Source organism: Elephas maximus, chromosome 3, assembly GCF_024166365.1.
Source record: "Elephas maximus indicus isolate mEleMax1 chromosome 3, mEleMax1 primary haplotype, whole genome shotgun sequence".
NCBI classification, from domain to species: domain Eukaryota; kingdom Metazoa; phylum Chordata; class Mammalia; order Proboscidea; family Elephantidae; genus Elephas; species Elephas maximus.
In genome coordinates, this window is record NC_064821.1 from 191977589 (window position 1) to 191998877 (window position 21289).

Here is a 21289-nt window from a genome sequence, read left to right on the forward strand (position 1 = left end):
TGGAGGAGGGGAGACTCTCACCAACCCTGAAAATTTCCACTTATTCTAGGCAGTTCTATGGGTATTTTACAAGAGCAGGGAGAGGGAAAGAGAAAACATTGATATAGAAAAGGGAAGGGTACTTTGGCAATTTTAGGATGGCGTGAGTTTTCATCCAGAGTCTCAGTTGCCCTTCAGCTTTCCTCTTACTGTCACCCAGACTGAGTTGGATGGTGATCAGATTCCACTGGTTGGGTTTCATCTTTTGATTCCTGGTATCCAGGGAGCCTGGGCAACAGTGAAGAGGGGAGGTCACTCATGATCCTTAACAATTCCCCTAGATCCCAAGATCAAATTGCTTTGCTATTTTGGGAGTCCCTGATTAGAAGGGAGACATCATTCCTCCCTGCTAAGAACCACAGGGATGGAGTAAGAGGGTAGGTTGAGATCTGGAAGGCCATCTCAGAGCTTAAACTAGGATAGGGTTAGAGTGAGCCAGACAGGATCATGCTGATTTCCCATTAAAAAAAGCCCATTGCCATTGAGTCGATTCTGACTCATAGCAACCCTATAGGACAAAGTAGAACTCCCCCATAGGATGTCCAAGGAGCGGCTTGTGGATTTGAACTGCTGACCTTTTGGTTAGCAGCCAAACTCTTAACCACTGTGCCAGCAAGGCTCCGTTTTCCCATAGTGATCTTTAAATAGAACTTTTGTACCCACACGGACCAATGGGTGTGCTCGGGTCGGGGGACGGGGGAGGGTTATCCAATAGACAAGTAAGCACAAGGTTACCAGATCATCCGTAGTGAACAATTTCACATTTTTTCACCACATCGAAGATTCTGCTTCTAGGTATGGCTGGCATCTGTCTCTGTCCCAACCTCACAGCACCTTCCTGCAGAATCAAAGCCTTTTTTTAAACTGACAGTCATAAGATGACCCAGTAAGCAAAGTAAGCACAGGCTTACTTGTGCTTACTTAACTAATCTGTAATGAAATTGTTCATTCCAGATGATCTGGTAGGCAAGGTAAGCTTACCTTGCCTATTGGATAATCCACCCCGTGACTCTGTTGCTTTCTACTCTTCTTTCCGTCACCCTTTACCCTCTCTTTATCCCCACCCCCACCACCACTCGTCAAAATAATCATCATCATCAACTCTATTCTCCCCAGCTTAGTTCCAGGGCGTGTTCATTCTTCCACTTGGAGCCTCATTGCTGACAGGTGGCAGTTGATCACACTGGCACCATAAAACCTGAGAGTATGCCAGGAGAGCGGTGGGCACTGTTCAAGGTGACCAGAGCTAACAGGGAAGAATATAAATGGCTCAAATGAATCATTATGTCAAGGCTAGATGGATGGTGTTAATGCTATGCCCCAGCAATGAAGAAACTGAAACGACCAGCAAGGCATAGGACAGAGCTGGAGTCCACTCTTGAGAACTGAGAGCTTGCAGTCACTAGAGATAAATAGATAAACGGTCAGATAACACTTGAAGGAAAGCAAGAGACCAAAGACCTCTAATGTGCAGACCAGCCAGGGAAATGGATTAGGAACAAGAGAGTCCCAGGGGTGGGAAGCAGTGGATAATAAGTGGGGAGGGGGACTTGAATGAAAAAATACAAGGAAAGGAGAGGAGAGGTAAAGAGAGAAATCTTATCTACTAAGGGGGAAATTCCAACTCTCATCCCACTCATACACCATCCCTCTAGCTTAAGATTGAAATCTTCATGGGTTGCAGCCACTAATATGCCAGAGGGGGTCCTGAAGAGAAGTTCAATAGAAAAGACAGGATCCCCAGAGGTTGAGGTAGAAAAGAGTGTGCTGCTGAATTGCCAACTGCTGTAAGAATATGTTTGACATTTAGTTGGCTCCTAATTAAACAACCCAATATCAAACATATCATACAGAAGCAGGCAGGAGAGCTTTCGTGGTCATTTGTCTTTCTCCCCACTGCAAAGAAAAGACAGAGCAGATAAACCAGGCACCAGTCATGGTTAGATGAAGAGCCATCTCTTGGGGAAGGTCACTGGCCCCTGCTCTTCACCTCTCAAGACAGCCAGCTCTTGCTTATCTGCCCTTCATGCCATTCCTGCCTTAGCTCCTCGCCTACTAGTGCCTGGCCTTTGCTGGATCACAATGGCTTACACCAGGAGGAATACCTGGCAGGGCTCCACATCCGGGCACCTATTCTCAAAAACTCCCACATGGAGCTTCTCCCCCTGAAGTCACGGCCCCAGCGCACAGAGGATCAGCAGTGTCAGCAACTCCTCAGCAGCCTTGCCACCTGTTCTCCTCAACTCCACTCCAACTGCCCCGAGGCTTTCCATTTTGGGTGAGGTTGGGAGGGTGGCTTGTACACCCTGCTTTCTTTTTCCAGTAGAACTCCTAACCTTTCCAGATCTTGCCCGCAAGACAGCTGAGGTCTATTCTGTGGACACCATCTTGCTCTTAAATGCTGTAGCTAAGTAGCCATGAGAAACTTCCCAAATGCTTGGCCTCTTTCCACCATCCTGTTCCTTCTCACCTTCTCATGTCCTCCAGGCATCCTCCTTGAAGTCGCCCTTGGTTGTCCTATACAGAAGAGTGACCTGTCTCATAAGCAGGGTCTGGGTTTTATCCTGTCCTCTGCAAGTCTTGTAGCCTCCAGCCTGGGCCCCAGAGGAGAAGACTTATGGTCTCCCTTGCCTGGCAGAATTGAAACTAAGACTACAGGAGATCAGGGGTGAAGAAGGAAACCCCCACTGCCAGGGAGTAGCCTGCAGTCCTTGGGACTCTCCTCCTCTTCTGGGACTTTTAACTGTAAGAATTCCAGCGCTTGGGCTGCCTTCTCCAAGGGTCTTCCCTCAGGGATCCAGCCTGGTTCTCTTCTAGGGGATTTTTCTTCTGAAAAGAATCAGGTCTGTTGATATCAGTGGCAGGCTGATGCTTCTCTGTACTGTGGCAGAAAGGAACTCAGGTTATAGCTGCACTGGGGGCTGGGGGGCTTGGGTGGAAGTGCAGGGTTTGGGGTGGAGGCTCTGCTTCAGCCCCCAGGCCTGTTCCATGTGTCCTTGCTCCCATTAGCCTGGACACTTCCCCCCACTCCAACTCCACTCTGCCCTTGAAAGAGATCAATAACTTGTCCCAAGCCCTAGTCAGTCCTGTTGTATGGCTCTTGCCTTCTGTGGGAAGACTAACAAATGGACGTGTAGACCTCAGGCTAGGCACCTGTGGTGTTATGTCCTTGTTCCTTTATGGCTCACAATGCGAGAGGGTATAAGTTTTGCTTTTCTGCCCTCCCTTTTTCCCCTCACTCCCACCCCGCAAGTTCTAGTGCCTTCTCTGAGAACCTTGGCCACAATGGAGAACCAGAGGCTGGAGAAAAAACAGTCTGGGGAGAAAGAATTTTCAGCTATGACATCTCCGACCAGTGCCTGATCTCTAAAATCTATATGACTCTGTCAAAACTCAACCACAAAAAGACAAACAACCCAATCAAGAGGTGGGCAAAGGATATGAACACACACTTCACTAAAGAAGATATACAGGCAGCTAACAGATACATGAGAAAATGCTCTCGATCATTAGCCATTAGAGAAATGCAAATTAAAACTACGATGAGATTCCATCTCACTCCAACAAGGCTGGCATTAATCCAAAAAACACAAAATAATAAATGTTGGAGAGGCTGCGGAGAGATTGGAACTCTTATACACTGCTAGTGGGAATGTAAAATGGTACAACCACTTTGGAAATCTATCTGGCGTTATCTTAAACAGTTAGAAATAGAACTACCATACAACCCAGAAATCCCACTCCTCAGAATATACCCTAGAGAAACAAGAGCCTTCACACAAACAGATATATGCACACCCATGTTTATTGCAGCTCTGTTTACAATAGCAAAAAGCTGGAAACAACCAAGGTGTCCGTCAACAGATGAATGGGTAAATAAATTGTGGTATATTCACACAATGGAATACTACACATCGATAAAGAACAGTGACGAATCTGTGAAACATTTCATAACATGGAGGAACCTGGAAGGCATTATGCTGAGCAAAATTAGAGGCAAAAGGACTAATATTGTATAAGATCACAATTATAAGATCTTCAGAAATAGTATAAACTGAGAAGAACACATACTTTCGTGGTTATGAGGGGGGGAGGGAGGGAGGAAGGAAGGGAGAGGGTTTTTTACTGATTAATTAGTAGATAAGAACTGCTTTAGGTGAAGGGAAGGACAACACTCAATACATGGAAGGTCAGCTCAATTGGACTGGACCAAAAGCAAAGAAGTTTCCAGGATGAAATGAATGCTTCAAAGGTCAGCGGAGCAAGGGCGGGGGTTTGGGGAACATGGTTTAAGGGGACTTCTAAGTCAATTGGCAAGATAATTCTATTATGAAAACATTCTGCATCCCACTTTGAAATGTGGCGTCTGGGGTCTTAAATGCTAACAAGCGGCCATCTAAGATGCATCAATTGGTCTCAACCCACCTGGATCAAAGGAGAATGAAGAACACCAAGGTCACACGACAACTAAGAGCCCAAGAGACAGAAAGGGCCACATGAACCAGAGACCTACATCATCCTGAGACCAGAAGGACTAGTTGGTGCCCGGCCACAATCGATGACTGCCCTGACAGGGAGCACAACAGAGAAAGGGAGCAGGAGATCAGTGGGATGCAGACCCCAAATTCTCATAAAAAGACCATACTTAATGGTCTGACTGAGACTAGAGGAATACAAGCGGTCATGGTCCCCAAACCTTCTGTTGGCACAGGACAGGAACCATCCCCGAAGACAACTCATCAGACATGAAAGGGACTGGACAGTGGTTAGGAGAGAGATGCTGATGAAGAGTGAGCTAATTATATCAGGTGGACACTTGAGACTGTGTTGGCATCTCCTGTCAGGAGGGGGGATGGGAGGACAGAGAGAGTTGGAAGCTGGCAAAATTGTCACGAAAGGAGAGACTGGAAGGGCTGACTCATTAGGGGGAGAGCAAGTGGGAGTATGGAGTAAGATGTATATAAACTTATATGTGACAGTCTGACTTGATTTGTAAATGTTCACTTGAAGCTCAATAAAAGTTAATAAAAAAAAAAAACAGTCTGGGGAAAGGGACTAGCAGGAACTGAAAAGACTTTAGTGTTGGGGGTACTAGGGGAACAGACACTGGCAATATTGAGGTAGAGGAAGAGCAGCTCTCTTAGAGCAAGGAGACTTTGACTGGATGGCATAACTAGGCAGAAAGATCAGATGTATTAGAAAGCTCTCTAGCTCTCCTGCAGCCATTTCAAACAAGACTGAATCCTTCTGAGCTAGAGGAGCTGGGTGAGGCACCAGCTGCAGAGGGAAGAGGGGCTAGATGCGTACAATGGGTGGTGGACTACTCAGCTGATGTGATGAGAGTAGACAGGATCATTGGAGATGGGCTTTGTAGGGGGTCAACCTGCCAATACGGGAGCCAGCCTGGCAGTGACAAGCCCTGGGGAGACAGACCAAGGTCAGGAATCAAAGCAGATGGGGAGGGGTGTTCTGTAGGTCCAAGTGAACACAGGAATAGAAGGGGTTGGTGAGGGAGGGAGGTGGGGGCATTCAGGTAATGGAGAAGAAATAAAAAGGGGGAAAAAAAAAACTATCATGGGCAGGGAAACCTTACTATGGGTTACCATTTATCGGACATTATGTGCCACTTCTATGTAAAGTGTTAATTTAATCCTCTCTGCAACCCAATGAGGTAAGAATTATCTCCATTTTACGTATAAGAAACTGTGACCCAGAAAGTTAAAATAGCTTCCACCAGGCCACACAGCCAGTAAGTGACAGAGCTAGGACTAAGAGCTAGGATTCAAACCCAGATCTGTCCAGTGTTAAAGTCTATTTTCCCAAACACCAGGCTATATCGCCCATATATAAGAAGCAGAGAACTGACTGGGAGACAGATACGAGGGAAGATAAAAAAAGTGAAGGCAAGCTGAGCCTGCAAGGAAACAGAGGGATGGGGAACAGACAGAATGAGTGGGAGACTCATTCTCATGGTTGTGGTCAAATCCAGGCCATGTGTGTGTGGTTTTGTCTCCTATAAAACTCACATCACACTTATTATTACATGTTCAGTGCCTCCCCTGCCAGCCTGTGGGCTCATGAGCCATTTACTGGCTAAAGACAAGAGGACTTGGGAAGCAAAGGTGATGGCATCTGAAGGATGAATGGATATACAGAACAGAGAGGGAGGGGAATGGGATAGAGAATGACATTTGAGCTGGAAAAGAGGGCTGGCCAAGAGGGGAATCTCATGACAGAAAGGGAAAATACCTACTGTGTACCAAGCATTGGGCTTATTCCCATTATCTCATTTAATCCTCATAACAATCCTGCGAGATGGGTATTCTTACCCTCATTTGCAAAGGAGAAAAATTATACAACTTACACATGGTGATACAACAATTAAGAGGTGAAGTCAGAATTTGAACCCAAACCCGCCTTCAAATCCTGTGTTCTTCTCTTTACAGCCTCCTGCCTCTCCTTGCTCCTGAATCTGTGGGGCGTGTAGGAGGAGAAGGAAAGAGAAGTTCTCATAGCTAGGAGATGGAAATGGGGGATTCAGTAGGAGGTTGAAGGGTGGATATGGACTTGGAGGGATTGCAATGAAGACAGCCACATGGGGCCATGGGAAAGATGAGTGAGCACTGAGGTTGCTGACGGCAAAGTGAAGAGAACAGGAAATAGTAATGAATAATGGTGGTGTATCAGGGAGGGACAGCATGTCCCTGCAGCTGTTACTGGCTGTGAAATGGGGTCCTCTGGCTTGGGTTGTTCTTTGTATATAAAATGGACCTTGAGTAAGGTTCTCTGTGGCCTGTAGATGCATATGGTTAATCAGAACTTTTCAGTATTTTCAGGATTTCGAGCACCTTTAGATTGGACATTTTCTTTCCAGGCCACCACAAATCCCATCACTGCTACTTCCTTACACTTACTATGTGATCTGCTTGACCTCTGGAAGGCATTTGGATGTGGAACCCTGTCCTTTTGCAGAAGTGGGAATTCAGGGCCAGAGGAGAGACTTACCCAAGTTCTCACAGTAGTGGCCCACTCAAAAACTAAAATCTAGGTCTCCACTCAAGCACCACAGTGCCTGTAGCTGAACTCACAGCCACATTCAGAGCTACTTGTCCAAGTATACAGAAAAGTTCAGCGGAAGTGAGATTTGAGAAGTGTGAGCAAAATCCAGAAAGCTACATTAAGATTGTGGTGGCTATGAAGTAAGCATTTTTTAAACAAAACAGGGAGACTCAAGATTTAGGGCTGAAAGAATGAGCCAAGGGACCTAAGTTTGAACCGTTCAGAGCTAGCTTTATTTGTTAAACTGAATCAGGGTTCTCAGCTCTCACATTGTCCATCTTTGCACCTCACCACCCACCTTACCTCAACACTGCATATCTCACACTGACCACAAGGCGTCACTCTTGTTTTTACCATTGTTTTATAGATTGTTTTTCAATTAGCAGCAGAAGGGAGACCTGAGAGTGAAAAGGTGAGAGTGGAAGGACTGCCTTAAGTCCTGGGCAGATAGCTAAAACCAGGTGTGTTTTGGGAAGGAAGTTCAAGGCTGTAGAGGCTCAAGAAGGCTAGGTTAGCAGGCAAGGCAAGAACGGGAGGACTGTTGTGGATGCCGTCATAGTCTCTCCACATAAAAGGCTTTGCCCAGTTGATTTAGCTCCTGCTGGTACCGCTGATGCTCCTTTTCAAACAGCTGGTGCAGAGCAGCCTGACGCACCTGGTGGGGAGGACAGAACAGAGTGTGGTGTTTGCCCTGTTTGCCACCCTTTCTCATTGTTTCCCTGGTTGCTTTCCTATCACTTGTTTTCCCTTGGACCTGAACTTAGCTGTGGTATAAAGTTAGGCAGTAGCAGAGACTGAACAAGTGGAGAAGCATAACCAACCTTTTCTCCACAGACAAAGCCCCACATTGAGCAAACACTTGCTAAGAACATACCACAAACCAGGAACTCTGCTAGACACCAGGGATACAGAGATCTATGACAGCAACTGGGGACTCTAGGGAGAGAGAAGTCCTGAGAGGCAGGTGCTGGGCACTAAGAAGCAGTTTTCAGTCTCACCAAGATGAGAGGGGTTAAAGAACAGAAGGCACTTTGGACTTTAAAATGTATCACCTGCAGCTGGATGCAAAGACTCACTTAACGAAAAAGTGTTTGGCATTTGGCAAGAGTTGCTGCTGTGCTTTAAGAGTGAAAACTTCAGAGACAAAGTGGGTAAGTGAGGGCAGAGATTAAGAGTTTGGAAATGCCAATGGGCAAACGCACAGGGCAGTAATGGATGAGACTTCAGGCTGCCCTTGCTAAAACTCACCATCAGTAGTTGCTTGTTGGCTAATGCCAACTCCTGCACCATGGTGTCCTGCATCCTTAGAATGGCATATGGGTTTCTCCTCTGGCTCAATGTCATCTGCCACAGACAGTGTGTATGTGAATCTTGCCACCTGACCCGGATACAGAGGTGGGGGTGAACGGGTTAGAGTTACCAGTGAGACGAAACCCATCAGTGAGGCTTCTCCATTCAGAACCTCGGCCAGTGTCAGAAGACTGCAAATTCCTTTTGAAAAGGTAGCTAGACCTGATTTAGACCCTGCGTTATATGCCGTCAAGTCCGACTCGTGGTGACCCCATGCGAACAGAGTAAAACTACTCCATAGGGTTTTCACAGCTAACCTAGTGTGTATTAAACACATTATTTAATCATCACAATAACCATATGATGTAGGTATGAATTTTCACGTTATACAGATAAGGGAACAAAGTTCAAGTGAGTTGCCCAAGCTCACGTAATGGCAGACCTGGGTCTCATATCCAATCTCTCTGACCCAAAGGCTAATATTCCTTCCATCACACCAGTGATTCTCAACTCTCGCTAGGTACTGGAATAATCCATATTTAAAAAAAAATAAAAAACGAAGTTTTTGTTACATAAAATATACACTCCTTTTATGTATTAAGAACTTCATTTTTAAAGTTTTAAAACATATATATACATACATATATAAACAATGTATATCTCCACTGCTCAGATAGACCCTGTTGACATTTTTCAAAAAATCTCAAAGTATTTTTGACACTGACTAGAAAAGTTAAATTCACACAAAAATATGCAGGACAAAAAAAGCTAGTCCTAGTCCTTCCCAACAAAGCTTTCCAGGTTCTTTGTATATCCTTCCAGAAAACTTTTATATACTAGTGGGTGTATCTTTTTTTTTAACACGAGATCATACATTTACCTAAGCAGTGCACTTAACAATTTGGTTTCACATCAGCACACGGGGATTTGCTTCATTCTGTTTAAAAGCTGCATAGTATTTTTGTATCATAATTTAACTAACTAGGCTATTTTTAGCTTTTTTACTTTTATGAACAATGCCGTTATGAACACCTATGTGTCTGTATCTTCTAGTATGTTTACATGCATATTTATGTAAGGTAAATTCTTAGGAGTTGCCAATTTAAAGGTGTGAATCTTAAAGTTTATCTCATCAAATTATCTTCCTAAAGAGGTTGCTTTAACCTCGTTGTGTGCCATTAATTCTGACTCATAGTGACCCCGTATGACAAGAGTAGAACTACTGCCCCAGAGCATTTCCTAGGCTGTAATCTTTACGGGAGGAGATCACCAGGTCTTTTCCCCTACAGAGCCGATGCTGGGTTTGAACCACTGACCTCTTGGTGAGCAGCTGAGCGATTAGCCATTGTGCCACCAAGGTTCCTTGCTTCAACTAAAATTATATGTATTCTTTGTTTCTCACATCCTTGCTAGCCCTGGGTATAGCCCGTGAAAACTTAAAAAATATGGATTCCTTTATCCCATTCCAGACCATTTTAATCACTATCTCCAGGGATAAGCTCTGGGTGTCAGCGGTTTTTAAAATATCCCCCAGGTGAAACAGATACGCAGCAGCCCACAGTCTTTTGACAGTTTTCTCATTCACTCACTCAATGCCTGCTGCACTTACGTGATTAGTACAATGCCAGAAGGAAAAAAAAAAAAACAAGAACCACTACAACAACAAACTTGCTCCAATTTTCTTTTAGAAGATGGGAAGCAGAGGGCCATGAAAACCACATAGCCTGTATAGCCCAACCTAGTGGCCACCAGAAGGCTGGTATCTGCTTGCTATGACAACGGTGACTTCTTGCCCCCTCTAGACCTGCTCTCATTCTTGTACAGAAGTGTTGAGAGATGGCTCAGGGAGAATGGAGTGAAAAGGTAAACTCTGGAGGGCAAGGGGAGGAGATAAAAGCAGAGGTTACCTGTTAACCATCTTCTTAAGTTCCGTGGCCCTTTGAAAACTCTGCAAGAAAAGGGAGTTCTGTTGATCTGCTTTGATCTTCAGAACCTCACCCTCAGTATCTTATTGTGGTCAGAGATACATAAGCCTTTTTCTTTCAGTGAGTGTGGTCCATTTCCTTGGGGAGGTGGGGAAAGGAAATACCTACTCCTTTCAGAATGGATCAAAGTAAACAAGCAGACATTGGAAAGGAACAAATATTTGAATACCTACTATGTGCAAAACAGTCTCCCACTCCTGTTAATAACTACCCTTCTGTTATATCAAGGGTCTTTCCCAGGAAATTATCTACTTCCGGTAAATCGGTCTGGACGCTCACCAAGGGAAACTCCTTCACCCCAGCCCCTCCTTTCAATTCTGCATACCTCTTCTACTCTTGCCATCTTTTCCATAGACATTGTCTACAGACTTGCTTGATATGGTCCTAAGAGACTGGGCAGGCTTTCCCTTCTGTTTAGTTCAGTCACCAAGGTTTCAGTAGTCATGGTAACATTCAAGGCTCCAACAATGACCCTAGGCTTAGGAGTTGATTGGTCACCTGGCCTGTTGCCTGGGAGACCTGCAGGGAATCCGCCTTCTGCAGCCTTCTATTACTGACACAGGCAACTCTGTGAGCAAAGGCCCCCGTCCCAATTTTAGGATTTCCTCTGTTGGGGTCCCAAAGAGTATGGTTCTAGGTCCAGGGTACCCATGGTCCCACCAATTCTCTCGAGGAAAATTCTCACACTCTGCTGTTAGGCAAGTACACAAATCATATGCCTGTTTTATTAAAAGACAATTGTAAAGAAATTAATCATATATATTTTTTAATACTTCATTTTATTAAATAACCAATTCATAAAGTCAGACCAGTGCATTGCCTTGTTAGGGGAAACCATTCCTTCACACTGTCCTATAGTATCCCCAGTAAAGGAGAAGCGATGAGATAATGCCAGTTGTCAGAACAGTCCTTCTTATTAAATATATTTACGACAGTATGGAATGAAAGTGGAAGGGCAGATCCTTGCACTTCAGGAAAATTGTGTTGTTTCTATACATCCTGGTTTAAGTGGAGCACCAGGGTAAGTTGTTTCACATACCACCCACTGCCACACCCAACCTCCTGGACCAGTTCCTGTCTGCATTTCCTGCCAATCAACCTGAGATGCCCCAAACCTGAACAGTTCCCATTTAACTGTGTACAACAACAGGGTAGATAATGGAAGCCGTCAAGTCCCCTCATCTCAATTTTAACCTCTGGGATTAAATACCCTGGAACAGGGCAAATGAACTAATCATGATCAAAACCAGGTGAGAATTTTTAAGGTAGGCTTGACAGAAACACTAAGAATAACAACTGAATTTAACTCCAGAAAAAGTGCTACTGGGAGAAATAGTTTTAGTGGTTGTTCAGAAACAGCCCATGAGAAAGGGCCTCCACGCATGAGCTCTGTACACAACGGGAGTGTTGGCCGATGGAGTCCAGGCCTGTGGAGCCAGATAACCTGAGGACTGCCTGGCATGCACACTGTACTCCGTCTGGCTCAATCTATAGCAAGGATCCTTCAGTTCCATCACAGAGTACTCTCCAATGTATTATAGTTGTCCTTAAAGCTCTTCAATTCGAGGAAGTGCTTGGCACGTTTACTCTTCTGATTGGAGGGGAGGTATGTCACCTGGATGGTTGTTGGGGAGACTTCAGGAGACTGAGTAAGGTCTTTGGCTGCTGACTGGTGGTGTCGCTGAGAGCTCCCACTTCGTGCTTTGACCCTGAGGAGTACAGAGAGCAGGTCACAGACAGGATGAGGAATAAAGGAAGAATACAAACAATTCGGGACTCGTCCTGTCCTACAAATGCAACCATAGCCACAAATGGTCTCTGTTCTATCTTGTACCTAGTTACTAAAATTGCAAGTATTATCTCAGAAATAGCAGAGAAATTAATCTCCCACTGAGTTCCTGCCTCTTACTCAACCTTTTCTTCATCTCACTACACTTACAGAAAATTTTAACTCTGCCAATTCACCTAATTTGTGTAAGCAGCTATTACGCTCCTGGTTCAAAAAGTCTTTTAAAAGCTCAATACCAAAAAATAAGAAATAGCAGCAGCTCTTGGGTACACACAACATGTTAGGACATTATACTTGGTTCTTCACCAATATCTAACTTAATTCCAAAAACCCTCTTTGGGATGGTATCATCCTTGTCTTTCAGGGTCCAATAAATAACTTGCCAGAGGTCACGAAGCCAGTAAGTGACAGAGGGGGATTCAACCCTAGGTTGTCAAACTTCAAAGACTTTACTCCTTTCCTGTACCCACTGAGCCTTTTTAGAAACTAGAAGTCGAAGAAACTTCGACTTCTGCCTGACTTCTAAACCAAATACCCTTTTCCATCGTCTCCATGTTCATTTTCATCACTGCTCTAAAGTAGTTTTTACTAGGACCTTTTGTCTATAGGAATAAGGTAGTAGTTCATTTTTAGGTATAGAAAAAAAGACGGTATAGACATATCCTTTTATGTCTTGAGGAAACCGTCTTCAACATAAAAGAACAGATATATTCTTTCGAAGGCTCCCCCTCTACACCAGACACTTTCATTTTAACACCTGCATAAATAACGTAACGAAGCTAGGTTTAACGAAAACCAAAACCAAACACAAACCCATTGCTATTGAGTCAGTTTCAACTCATAGAAACCCCATGTCTTACACAGCAGAAATACTCTATAGGGTTTTTAAACCAACCCAAACAGAAGTCATGATTCTTCTCCTCTGTCACAAACACCTGACAGCTGACCCTACAGTGTTTTTGACAGGGTCACTAATGCTCTAAGTGGAAACAGAAACGGGAAGGCACTTTTACTTTTATTGGACCAAGTCCCAAAGCAGGGCACTTATACTCTGGAACAAGAGGAACCCCTGTGTGCTGAAAAAAAAACTGTTTCATTTGTTAGGCTATACCAATTCTGACATTTTACGCAATGCACAAAACTGTTAGCTTATACAGTAACATCTGCTTTCCATGTGAGCAAGAAGCAGTTTTAGTAGTCTAAGGACCTGACAACTCTTATGGTATCACAGATTTTTGCTCACATTGCTTAATGGAGGTCATTTCTCTGTGGGAACAACAGTCGAATACTACTTAATCTTCTAACGAAATGGAGCCAACCTGCCAGTCCCCTTTGACATGTTCCCCTCCAAACTCACGCAGTGGCCAGCTCGGTCAGGGCCTCCTGATAGCGCAGGTACTCACTCTGGCCAAAGACCTGAGGAAAGAGGAAGGAAGAATGAGGATCTTTCAGTTTGGGGATCAGTTCAGTTCCTTGAAGGAAACTGACCATCCAGCTTACCCCTGTCCCATAGCGGGCTGTCTCATAGCCATCCAGCAGGGTATCAATGAGGGCTTTGCGCACACCCTTGAAAGGAGTACTAGTGTTTCGAAGATCTAGCAAGTAGGAGCGGAAATTCTTGCCCATTAGGGAACAGGGATGCCGGCCTTCAGCATGAAATGGGATCTCTGAGGAGATAACAGCACAGTGACACCTTTTAGCCCCCTTCTCCCATTCTTTAGTCTTTCTAGTTAATTCCCCAAACTTAGAAACAGGTCCAATGTTGAGCTGGGGGAGAAGAGGAATTATAATAGAATTAAGAAGACCAGAGGTATAAAGCTGTATTTGGTGGTGGCAATACAACTGTAAGCTATACCAATGATACAAACAGTGACATCATTCTTTTTACTCCCCTATTTACCTATCCTGACTCTAACAGATGAGTTAAGCTTTGATAGAAATACAGCATATATAACAAGTGGTCATAAAATGGGAAAAATTCAAGAACCATCTATCTTTGTAGTGAAAAAGATGTCACCTTTTTTAAGTTGTAGTAGTAAGTATATTTGTAACAAATCATTTGCCATTTTAACATTCTTCATGTGTACAATTCAGTGACACTGTTTACCACGTTGCCCAAGTCATTTGTCTTTTTTTTTTAAATAATTTTTATTGTGCTTTAAGTGAAAGTTTACAAATCAAGGCAGTCTCACATAAAAACTTACACACAACTTGCTACATATTCCCAATTACTTCCCCCCCATGAGACAGCTCGCTCCTTCCTTCCACTCTCTCTTTTCATGACCATTTTGCCAACTTCTAAGCCCCTCTACCCTCCCATCTTCCCTCCAAGCAGGAGATGCCAACATTGTCTCAAGTGTCCACCCAAACCAAGTAGCTCACGCCTCACCAGCATCCCTCTCCAACCCATTGTCCAGTCCAATCCATGTCTGACAAGCTGGCTTTGGGGACGGTTCCTGTAGTGGGCCATCAAGTCACCTGTCTTTTGTGAAAAACCAACTGCTACCATACAGCTCATGAAACTAACAGTCTCCAGAAAACTTATTAAGAGAGAGAAAAAAAAGTCACTCTTTGGGAATATACTTACTTACATCATTTCCTTACATAAAAGAGTAACCTCATACTCTCTAAACTCTAGAAAATCCATGCTAGCCAGATATGGGCAGAATACGCAAATCCTAGCGTAAATAAAGTAGGTTCATCACTCTTCACCAGGTGAGTATCCAGGATCCTGGAATGGACCCTGTCGGGTGGCCCTTACCAGAGGCACGGATAGCGTCCAGAGCTTTCATCCGGTACAGATAGTTGTAGCAATCTGTTAAGAAAGAGTCTGGTCTCAGGCATAACCCTCAAAAGATATCCCAAACTCCAGCAAGCTAATAAACTGTCTTCCCCCATTAGACATATACCCAGTAAAAGAAGAGTCACAGCTGCTGGTTTTGCCAGCGGCTATGTTGACAACTCTGAAAGCAAAGGAATCCGGAACTTGTGAGATTCCTCTCTGAAGCATCCTTCCAAGGAAAGAGCTTGCCACATACTTTGAGTTCCCTGGGTTTCCAGCTGCAGCAGTCTGGCATCATCATCTGCAAGGAGCTGGGGCTCATACTTGATATCCTGAACCCTGGATAGTCGAATATCAATCTCTTCTTTCAGATCCTGTTCAAGTGGAGAAAAGAATATACAATCAGTTTTCCTTGCACTCTGTTTCCCACCAATCTGGAAATGGAGCTGAGCAAGTGAACAACTACGACAACAGAAACAGAGAAAATTGTAGCTACTGAAACTATCAGATAAGATGCAAAAATTTAAGAAAGAATGGGATTGGGTTCTCTAATAAACTCTCGAAGCTCCGTATCTCTCATCTAGCTCCTTTAACCTGCCAAAACAACATTAACCTGCATCGACATTTCTCACTTTCAACTGGACTTAGAATCTTGCTTAGCTATTATAAAGAATTTCTTGAGTTGGGAAAAAATACATAACAACTGAAGTCACATACACTCTCAATCTATAAGAAGGGGCCCTGTATACAACCTATATAATAGCTTAAGGATTAACCCACCTGGTGTACCACAGGACTCTAAAGGCTCCTTTAAAAAACTAAAATACATCCTTAAAATATATAATTTATATTTGTAGTATAAAATTCAAAAAGCACTAAAGGTGCCATCCCTAACTTATTCAGAAGCAACTACCGTTACCGGTTTCATATCCACCTCTTTGTTACCCAAACAACTGCCAGTGTCTGGGGAAATTTCTTGTATTTAAGTTTCTTGCAACTTTTTTAAAACTTCCACCGTGAAATATATCATATACAAAAAAAATGCGTATTATGTGTACATTTTGAATAAGAACCATTAAAATGAACACCTGTACCAGTTTATGAAATGGAACATTACCAGTGACTTTGAAGCCCTTTGTGCTCATCCTTGCTTGGATGTCCCCCCCACCCCTAACCTACATTTGTTAACAGTTCTCTTTCTTCACTTTTTTTTCCACTTGTCACCCTAAATAAGTTGCTTAGCTCTACCTGGTTTTGAACTTTATATGGACAGACGAATACATAAATTTCTCTACAACTTTTAAATTTTTAAACGAACTTAAATCGAAGTTGAATTTACATACGATAAAATGCACCCATTTTAAGTGTACATCTGAGTTTTAACAAAGACACCTGTTTAACTACCATCCCAGTCAAGACATGCAACGTTTTCACTACCCCCAAATGTCCCCTCATACTCCTTTGCAGTCATCCTTCCCCTGTTGGCTCCAGGCAACACTAATGTGCTTTGTATGACTATACTTTTGCCTGTTGTAGAACTTCACATAAACGGATTTATATGGCACATATTCTTTTATGTCAGGTTTTCTTGCTTTGTTCACTCTGCATATTCTTGAGATTCACTCATGCTTGCACTCATTTTTAATTCAAAAATATTTTGGAGATTCATCTGTGTTGATCTGTATCTTCATCCCTACAAAATATTCCAGAACACAAATACATCTTTATCTACCTGAATGTGGACATTTGGATTGTTTTTAAAAAATTATTACAAACATTGTGCTATGAACAGTCTCATACCTGTCTACTGGTACATATAAGCAAAAATTAATTTCTGTATGGTAGAATTGCTAGATCATGGATTAGGTACATGTGCAATCTTACTCAATAAAATCCAATTATTTTCTAAAGTCGTTTTACTAATTTAAAGTTCCACTTCTTAGAATTTAGTTAAGAGTTTTTTAAAGAAAAATTAATCTTGATCTTATCTATAAAGAAATAAAAGTTTTGACTAACTCATGATATACGGTAAATCAATTCTGTGTCACTCTTATGAGAGGCAATTGGCATCTGATGAACTGAGGACACGTGGAACGAGCACTGTAGAGGTTTCAGGCCGTGACGTCCTCCTTGTGTCTTTCCAGGTGATATGTCAGTAAAGAACTACAGTGTGACGGAGTAATAGCAACTTAATAAAAGATTAACACTGGTCTAGGAGTTGGAAGAATCATATACTAGCCCTAGTTCTCCAACTAATCTGCTGTCCTTTCAACAATGAATTATTGAGTATTTAACCCTGGTGGCACAGTGGTTAAGTGCTATGGCTGCTAACCAAGAGGTCAGCAGTTCCAATCCACCAGAAGCTCCTTGGAAACTCCATGGGGCAGTTTCACCCAGTTCTACAGAGTCACTGTGAGTCGGAATCGACTCAACGGCAGTGGTTTTACTACGCGTAGGTCCTGACTTTACAGCAGTGAACAAAACTGGCGTGGTGCCTGCATTCTTGAAGCTTACAGCCTAGTGGACGAGGGAGGCATTAAACAGACAAACATAACAGAAATATTGTGAATGGTATAAGGAAAAAAAAACCAGGGTACTATAAGAAAATAAAAGGAGAGACCCACTTTAAGACATAAAAACTCCTCTGTTGAAGAAATAACATATAAGCTAAAATCTAAAGAATGAATGAAATGGCCAAATGTGGATCAGGGGAAAATCATTCTAGTCATAGCACATGCCTTTAAGCTGGGAAATTCCACCAGTGTAGCTAAACTGCAGTGATCATAGGCAACAGCCATACAAAAGCAGGTTGAAACGTAACGGATGCCTATACTAAGTGGAAGACTGAAGAAACAAGATAGAAACGGTAGAGCTCTGAATTAGAAATGTTAGGTTTTAGATGCCTATCAGACACCTACAACGGATTTAGTTTTTGGCTTTTAAGTAGAGTAGAGGGTCAGCAAAAGAGAGGAACACCCTTGACGAGATGGATTGACACAGCTGCTGCAATGATGGGCTCAAGTATAGCAATGATTGTGAGGATGGTGCAAGACCAGGCAGTGTTTTGTTCTGTTGCACATAGGGTTGCTGTGAATTGAAACTGACTTAACAGCACCTAACAATGACATCACACATATACGTAAGCATGACAAATAAGCACCTGGATATATAAGTACAGAATAGAGAAAAGAGATTTGAAATAGAAATAAAAATTTCACCATATCTGTAGATACTTGCAGTCAAGAAAAAGAATTCAATCACCTAAGAAGAGAGTGTAAACGAAGATAACAGGCCATTTGGCTATTCACATGCTGTATATTTTGGATAACTTGCTTCCCTTTTTGGGGTTTCAGTTTGTAGCATAAACAGCAGCATTAGATGATTTATGGGGCCCTTATAAATCTAAACTTCTGCAAAGGCAGACCTTTTTATCACTCTGAGGCTAATTCTAACCACCCTAACCCCATTCTAAAATGAAACCAAACAATAAAAACTGTGTAATTTAAGATGAATTGGAAAACACCTTACCACAAAGAATTGGGAACTTTAATGCAAGCCCTTCATTCTGCAGATGCCAAAACTAAGGTTCATGGGTACGCTAAGTGCTATACCCCAGCAGGAGCAGTAAGTCAGATCTCACAGGTGACAGTTATTGTTCCATCCAAGAAAAGCACGACGGTAACCGGACACCAAACAAGGAAATCTCATTCTTGCTCCTAAAAGATCTGGAGAACCAGCCCCATCGTATGCCTTAAGAACCTACCTTAGGGGCATTGTGTCCCACAGGGACATGAGGTCCCCTTCGAGATTTCATTGCAAAGCGCATGATTTGCCTCTTCACAAAAATAAAGAGCAGCACAAACACCTGCCCAAAAAAATATGAGAAAAAGAATCTTTCAAAGACAGTTTAAAAAAAAAGTCACGCCTTCAACTCCCCCGATTTGGGCTCTCAGAAGTGCTTTGAGGTAAAACCTGGGACAAATCAAGGCCGTCAAACATAGGGGTGGATTTGGGGACGCCTGTGGAGGGAAGCATGGGGACTGCCGCTCTGGAGTTTAGCGGGAGGGTTCTCAGCCAGGGGCGGGGCAATCCTAGTCGTGACTTAAGTCCCAGGTATTCTTGGGATAGGCGTCAAAGCCCAGAAAAAGTGCAGGTGAGTGGGTGGAGAATGAGGACAGGGAACCGCTCAAGAGGAGGGTCTCTACTGGGTCTGACGCGACAACAGGAATGGGGGGGGATTTCCTCACCAGGCTCCCGTAGGCCATCACCAGCACGACATTCACCCCGGACAGCCAGTTACTGCCGGACGCCATGGCCTCCCCACCCCGCACAGAGCTGCTCTGGTTTACCCCGTTGCCCTGCCTTGTCAGCCCGGGTTCCGCCGAGGCAACGGCACCTGGGTTTCCCGGAGCTCTCCGGCCATTTCCTTATGGGGGAAGACCAAGAAAGACCCGGCCCGAAAACATGGCGGCTGGGGGGGGGAGGGGAGCGACGCCTTCCCGCTTCCCCCCCCGGCACGTGACTCAGGTTGCAATGGCACCCGGGAGCGGCGACGGCCGAGACGCGGAACTACGCCAGTAAGAGGAAGCGGAGGCCGTCCGCGCATCACGTGGTGAAGGCGGGGCCGCCGTGGAGGAGGCGGGGAGGACGCGCGGAGCCGGAGCGAGGTGTCTCGTGGCGGGGCGGTGCGCGCACGCTTGCGTGCGCGTCCCTTTTCGCGTCACGTGCTGGGGGACGCAGGAAGGCAAGTGGGAGGGGGAAGGCGCGAGAGCGAGCGCGAGAGGGAAAAGGAGGGAGGGGGTGGGGAGGAGGGAATCTTATATCACGTGACAGGGGCGGCGCGGCCCGGGGTGTCAGTGTGGAGGAGACTGAGGTAAAGTTGGGAGCGCAGCGGCGTTGGCGGCGGCGGCGGCGGCAGTGGCAGCGCGGCGGGGCCGGGTATTGTCCGCGGCCCCTTTAAATCCGCGATCTCCTTTTACCCTCCCTCGTTTCTCCCCTATCCCCGCCAGATCCCCCTCCCTCGGTAGGCCCCCCCACGCCGTGTGTCCCCCCCGACTGTACACCCCGATTCCTGGTCGTGCGAGCCCTACCCCCCCCCCCCTCCCGAGTCGGCCGCTGGAGGTTTTGTTTATGGTTAGGTTCGCGGCCTAGTGGGCCGCGCCAGAGCCGGGGCCTCGATTTGGGAGCGTGGCCGGGGCGGGGCTTGGGCAGCCGAAGGGGGGGGCATGCGGCTAAAGCCTGATGGGGGGAGAGCGAGAAAGAGCGCGAGCGAGCGAGGCCTGGGCTCTCCCTGAGGTAGGGCTCTCTCTGTCCACGAATCGGTGCCTGTGGAGAAGACCGAGGGGCCTCATCTTCCGACCCTCTGCGGGCCTCCTCTGATCCGGATCCGGCTTGGTTTAGGGGCGGCGGGGGGGGAGGGAGGGCGATGGGGTGGAGCTGCCCCAAACTCCCCCATGTGGCCCTCAGTTTGGAGTGCGGGGGATTAATTTGTTCGGGGTGGGAGGTAGAGAGCCGATGGGCCCCGTGGGTTCCCGATGTGGCGCTGAGGGGGGTGAGCCTTCCATCTTCCACGCGTGGGCTTGCGTCCCCTCTTCGTTTCCACCCTCTTTGTCAGCTCGTCTTAATACCCTTCCATCTTTCTCACCGCCCCAGCTTTTGTAATATATTTTTACCGCTGTCTTTAGCTTCACGGCGCCCATACTGTAGTTTTGGGTACCCCAAACAATTATGATGTTATTTGGGAAGCTGGACATGGAGGCCTCCATAGGGTGTATTCTGCCTAAGGGACGTCACTAGAGCATTGGGGTATTTGTTCACTCTTCTCATAATGGGATAGGAATTCCAAATTTTTTCATACCCTTCACCTGGACAGTCCCTAAATTGTTTCGAAAACTGATGTCATGAACTGGAGACTGCCTCTTTTCCACCATTCTTGAAATGTAGCCACCTCCGGTGCAGGGTGTTGTGGAAAGAAGAACAGCACAGTAACAGGCTTTTTTTTGTTGTTGTTGTTACCGTTTTTGCTTTTTGATTTACTCTGATTTTTAGAGGTAGAAATCCCTTTTTTGTCTCCTTTTCCCACCCACCTTTCCACTCCCTATATCCTGCTTTGGGGATATCTGATGTGACTTGCTGGGAGGTGTTGAGGGTCGGTGACAATGAGCGTTACCAGAGAACTAAAACGTTTTGGCTCTGTATCGTTTGATAAAAGTGCTTTGAGATCCTACACCATTGTCCTTAAAGATTAGACTATCCCAGTGATTGTTTCCGTTGTGAACGGGAAATACTGCTGGCATGTAAATTCGTGCTGAAAGGCCCCAAAATGTACTGTTTTATTTTTGTTTT

The 21289-nt window shown here is 44.9% G+C and overlaps 3 protein-coding genes across 20 annotated transcripts in view; 1 reads left to right on the plus strand and 2 right to left on the minus strand.

Annotated features, from left to right (window-relative positions):
* Window positions 1–5872: 5872 nt before the first annotated feature.
* On the minus strand, window positions 5873–11066 carry CFAP141 (cilia and flagella associated protein 141). The gene is made up of 4 exons (XM_049880627.1): window positions 10699–11066; window positions 10296–10336; window positions 8347–8476; window positions 5873–7753 (listed from the first exon to the last, which is right to left on the minus strand). The coding sequence occupies exons 1-4, from the start codon at window positions 10729–10731 to the stop codon at window positions 7652–7654; spliced, it is 306 nt and encodes a 101-aa protein (XP_049736584.1). The 5' UTR covers window positions 10732–11066; the 3' UTR covers window positions 5873–7651.
* A 67-nt stretch (window positions 11067–11133) lies between these two features.
* Window positions 11134–19482, minus strand: C3H1orf43 (chromosome 3 C1orf43 homolog). Of its 2 annotated transcripts, none has more exons than XM_049880625.1 (7): window positions 19341–19482; window positions 18708–18809; window positions 15201–15318; window positions 14924–14977; window positions 13663–13829; window positions 13520–13578; window positions 11134–12082 (listed from the first exon to the last, which is right to left on the minus strand). In XM_049880625.1, exons 1-7 carry the CDS (start codon window positions 19365–19367, stop codon window positions 11887–11889), a joined length of 723 nt encoding a protein of 240 aa, XP_049736582.1. In that variant the 5' UTR covers window positions 19368–19482; the 3' UTR covers window positions 11134–11886. The 2 variants fall into 2 exon arrangements, with proteins under 2 accessions (XP_049736582.1, XP_049736583.1); XM_049880626.1 differs by having other exon boundaries at window positions 19192–19432.
* Window positions 19483–19746: 264 nt separating this feature from the next.
* UBAP2L (ubiquitin associated protein 2 like) overlaps window positions 19747–21289 on the plus strand; it is a 39359-nt gene continuing 37816 nt past the window's right edge. For 10 of the 17 annotated variants that reach the window (XM_049880618.1, XM_049880609.1, XM_049880616.1 and 7 more), the window contains exon 1: window positions 19783–19882. The gene's annotated coding sequence lies outside the window, so the exon portion shown is untranslated. Of the gene's footprint in view, window positions 19883–21289 lie in introns of all 17 variants that reach the window. The other 7 variants (XM_049880608.1, XM_049880606.1, XM_049880612.1 and 4 more) reach the window with 2 other exon arrangements.

Excerpts from the sequence above, each read along its gene's own strand:
- CFAP141 (XM_049880627.1), bottom strand. The coding sequence starts at position 10,731 with ATGTCTATGGAAAAGATGGCAAGAGTAGAAGAG. Across the intron at positions 10,337-10,698 it reads AGATGGCAAGAGTAGAAGAG|AGTTTTCAAAGGGCCACGGA; the intron begins GTATGCAGAATT and ends CTTTTCTTGCAG. Across the intron at positions 7,754-8,346 it reads CCAACAAGCAACTACTGATG|GTGCGTCAGGCTGCTCTGCA; the intron begins GTGAGTTTTAGC and ends CCTCCCCACCAG.
- C3H1orf43 (XM_049880626.1), bottom strand. The coding sequence starts at position 19,257 with ATGGCGTCCGGCAGTAACTGGCTGTCCGGGGTGAATGTCGTGCTGGTG. Across the intron at positions 15,319-18,707 it reads TGGGACACAATGCCCCTAAG|GATCTGAAAGAAGAGATTGA; the intron begins GTAGGTTCTTAA and ends CCACTTGAACAG. Across the intron at positions 14,978-15,200 it reads GGAAACCCAGGGAACTCAAA|ATTGCTACAACTATCTGTAC; the intron begins GTATGTGGCAAG and ends CTTTCTTAACAG.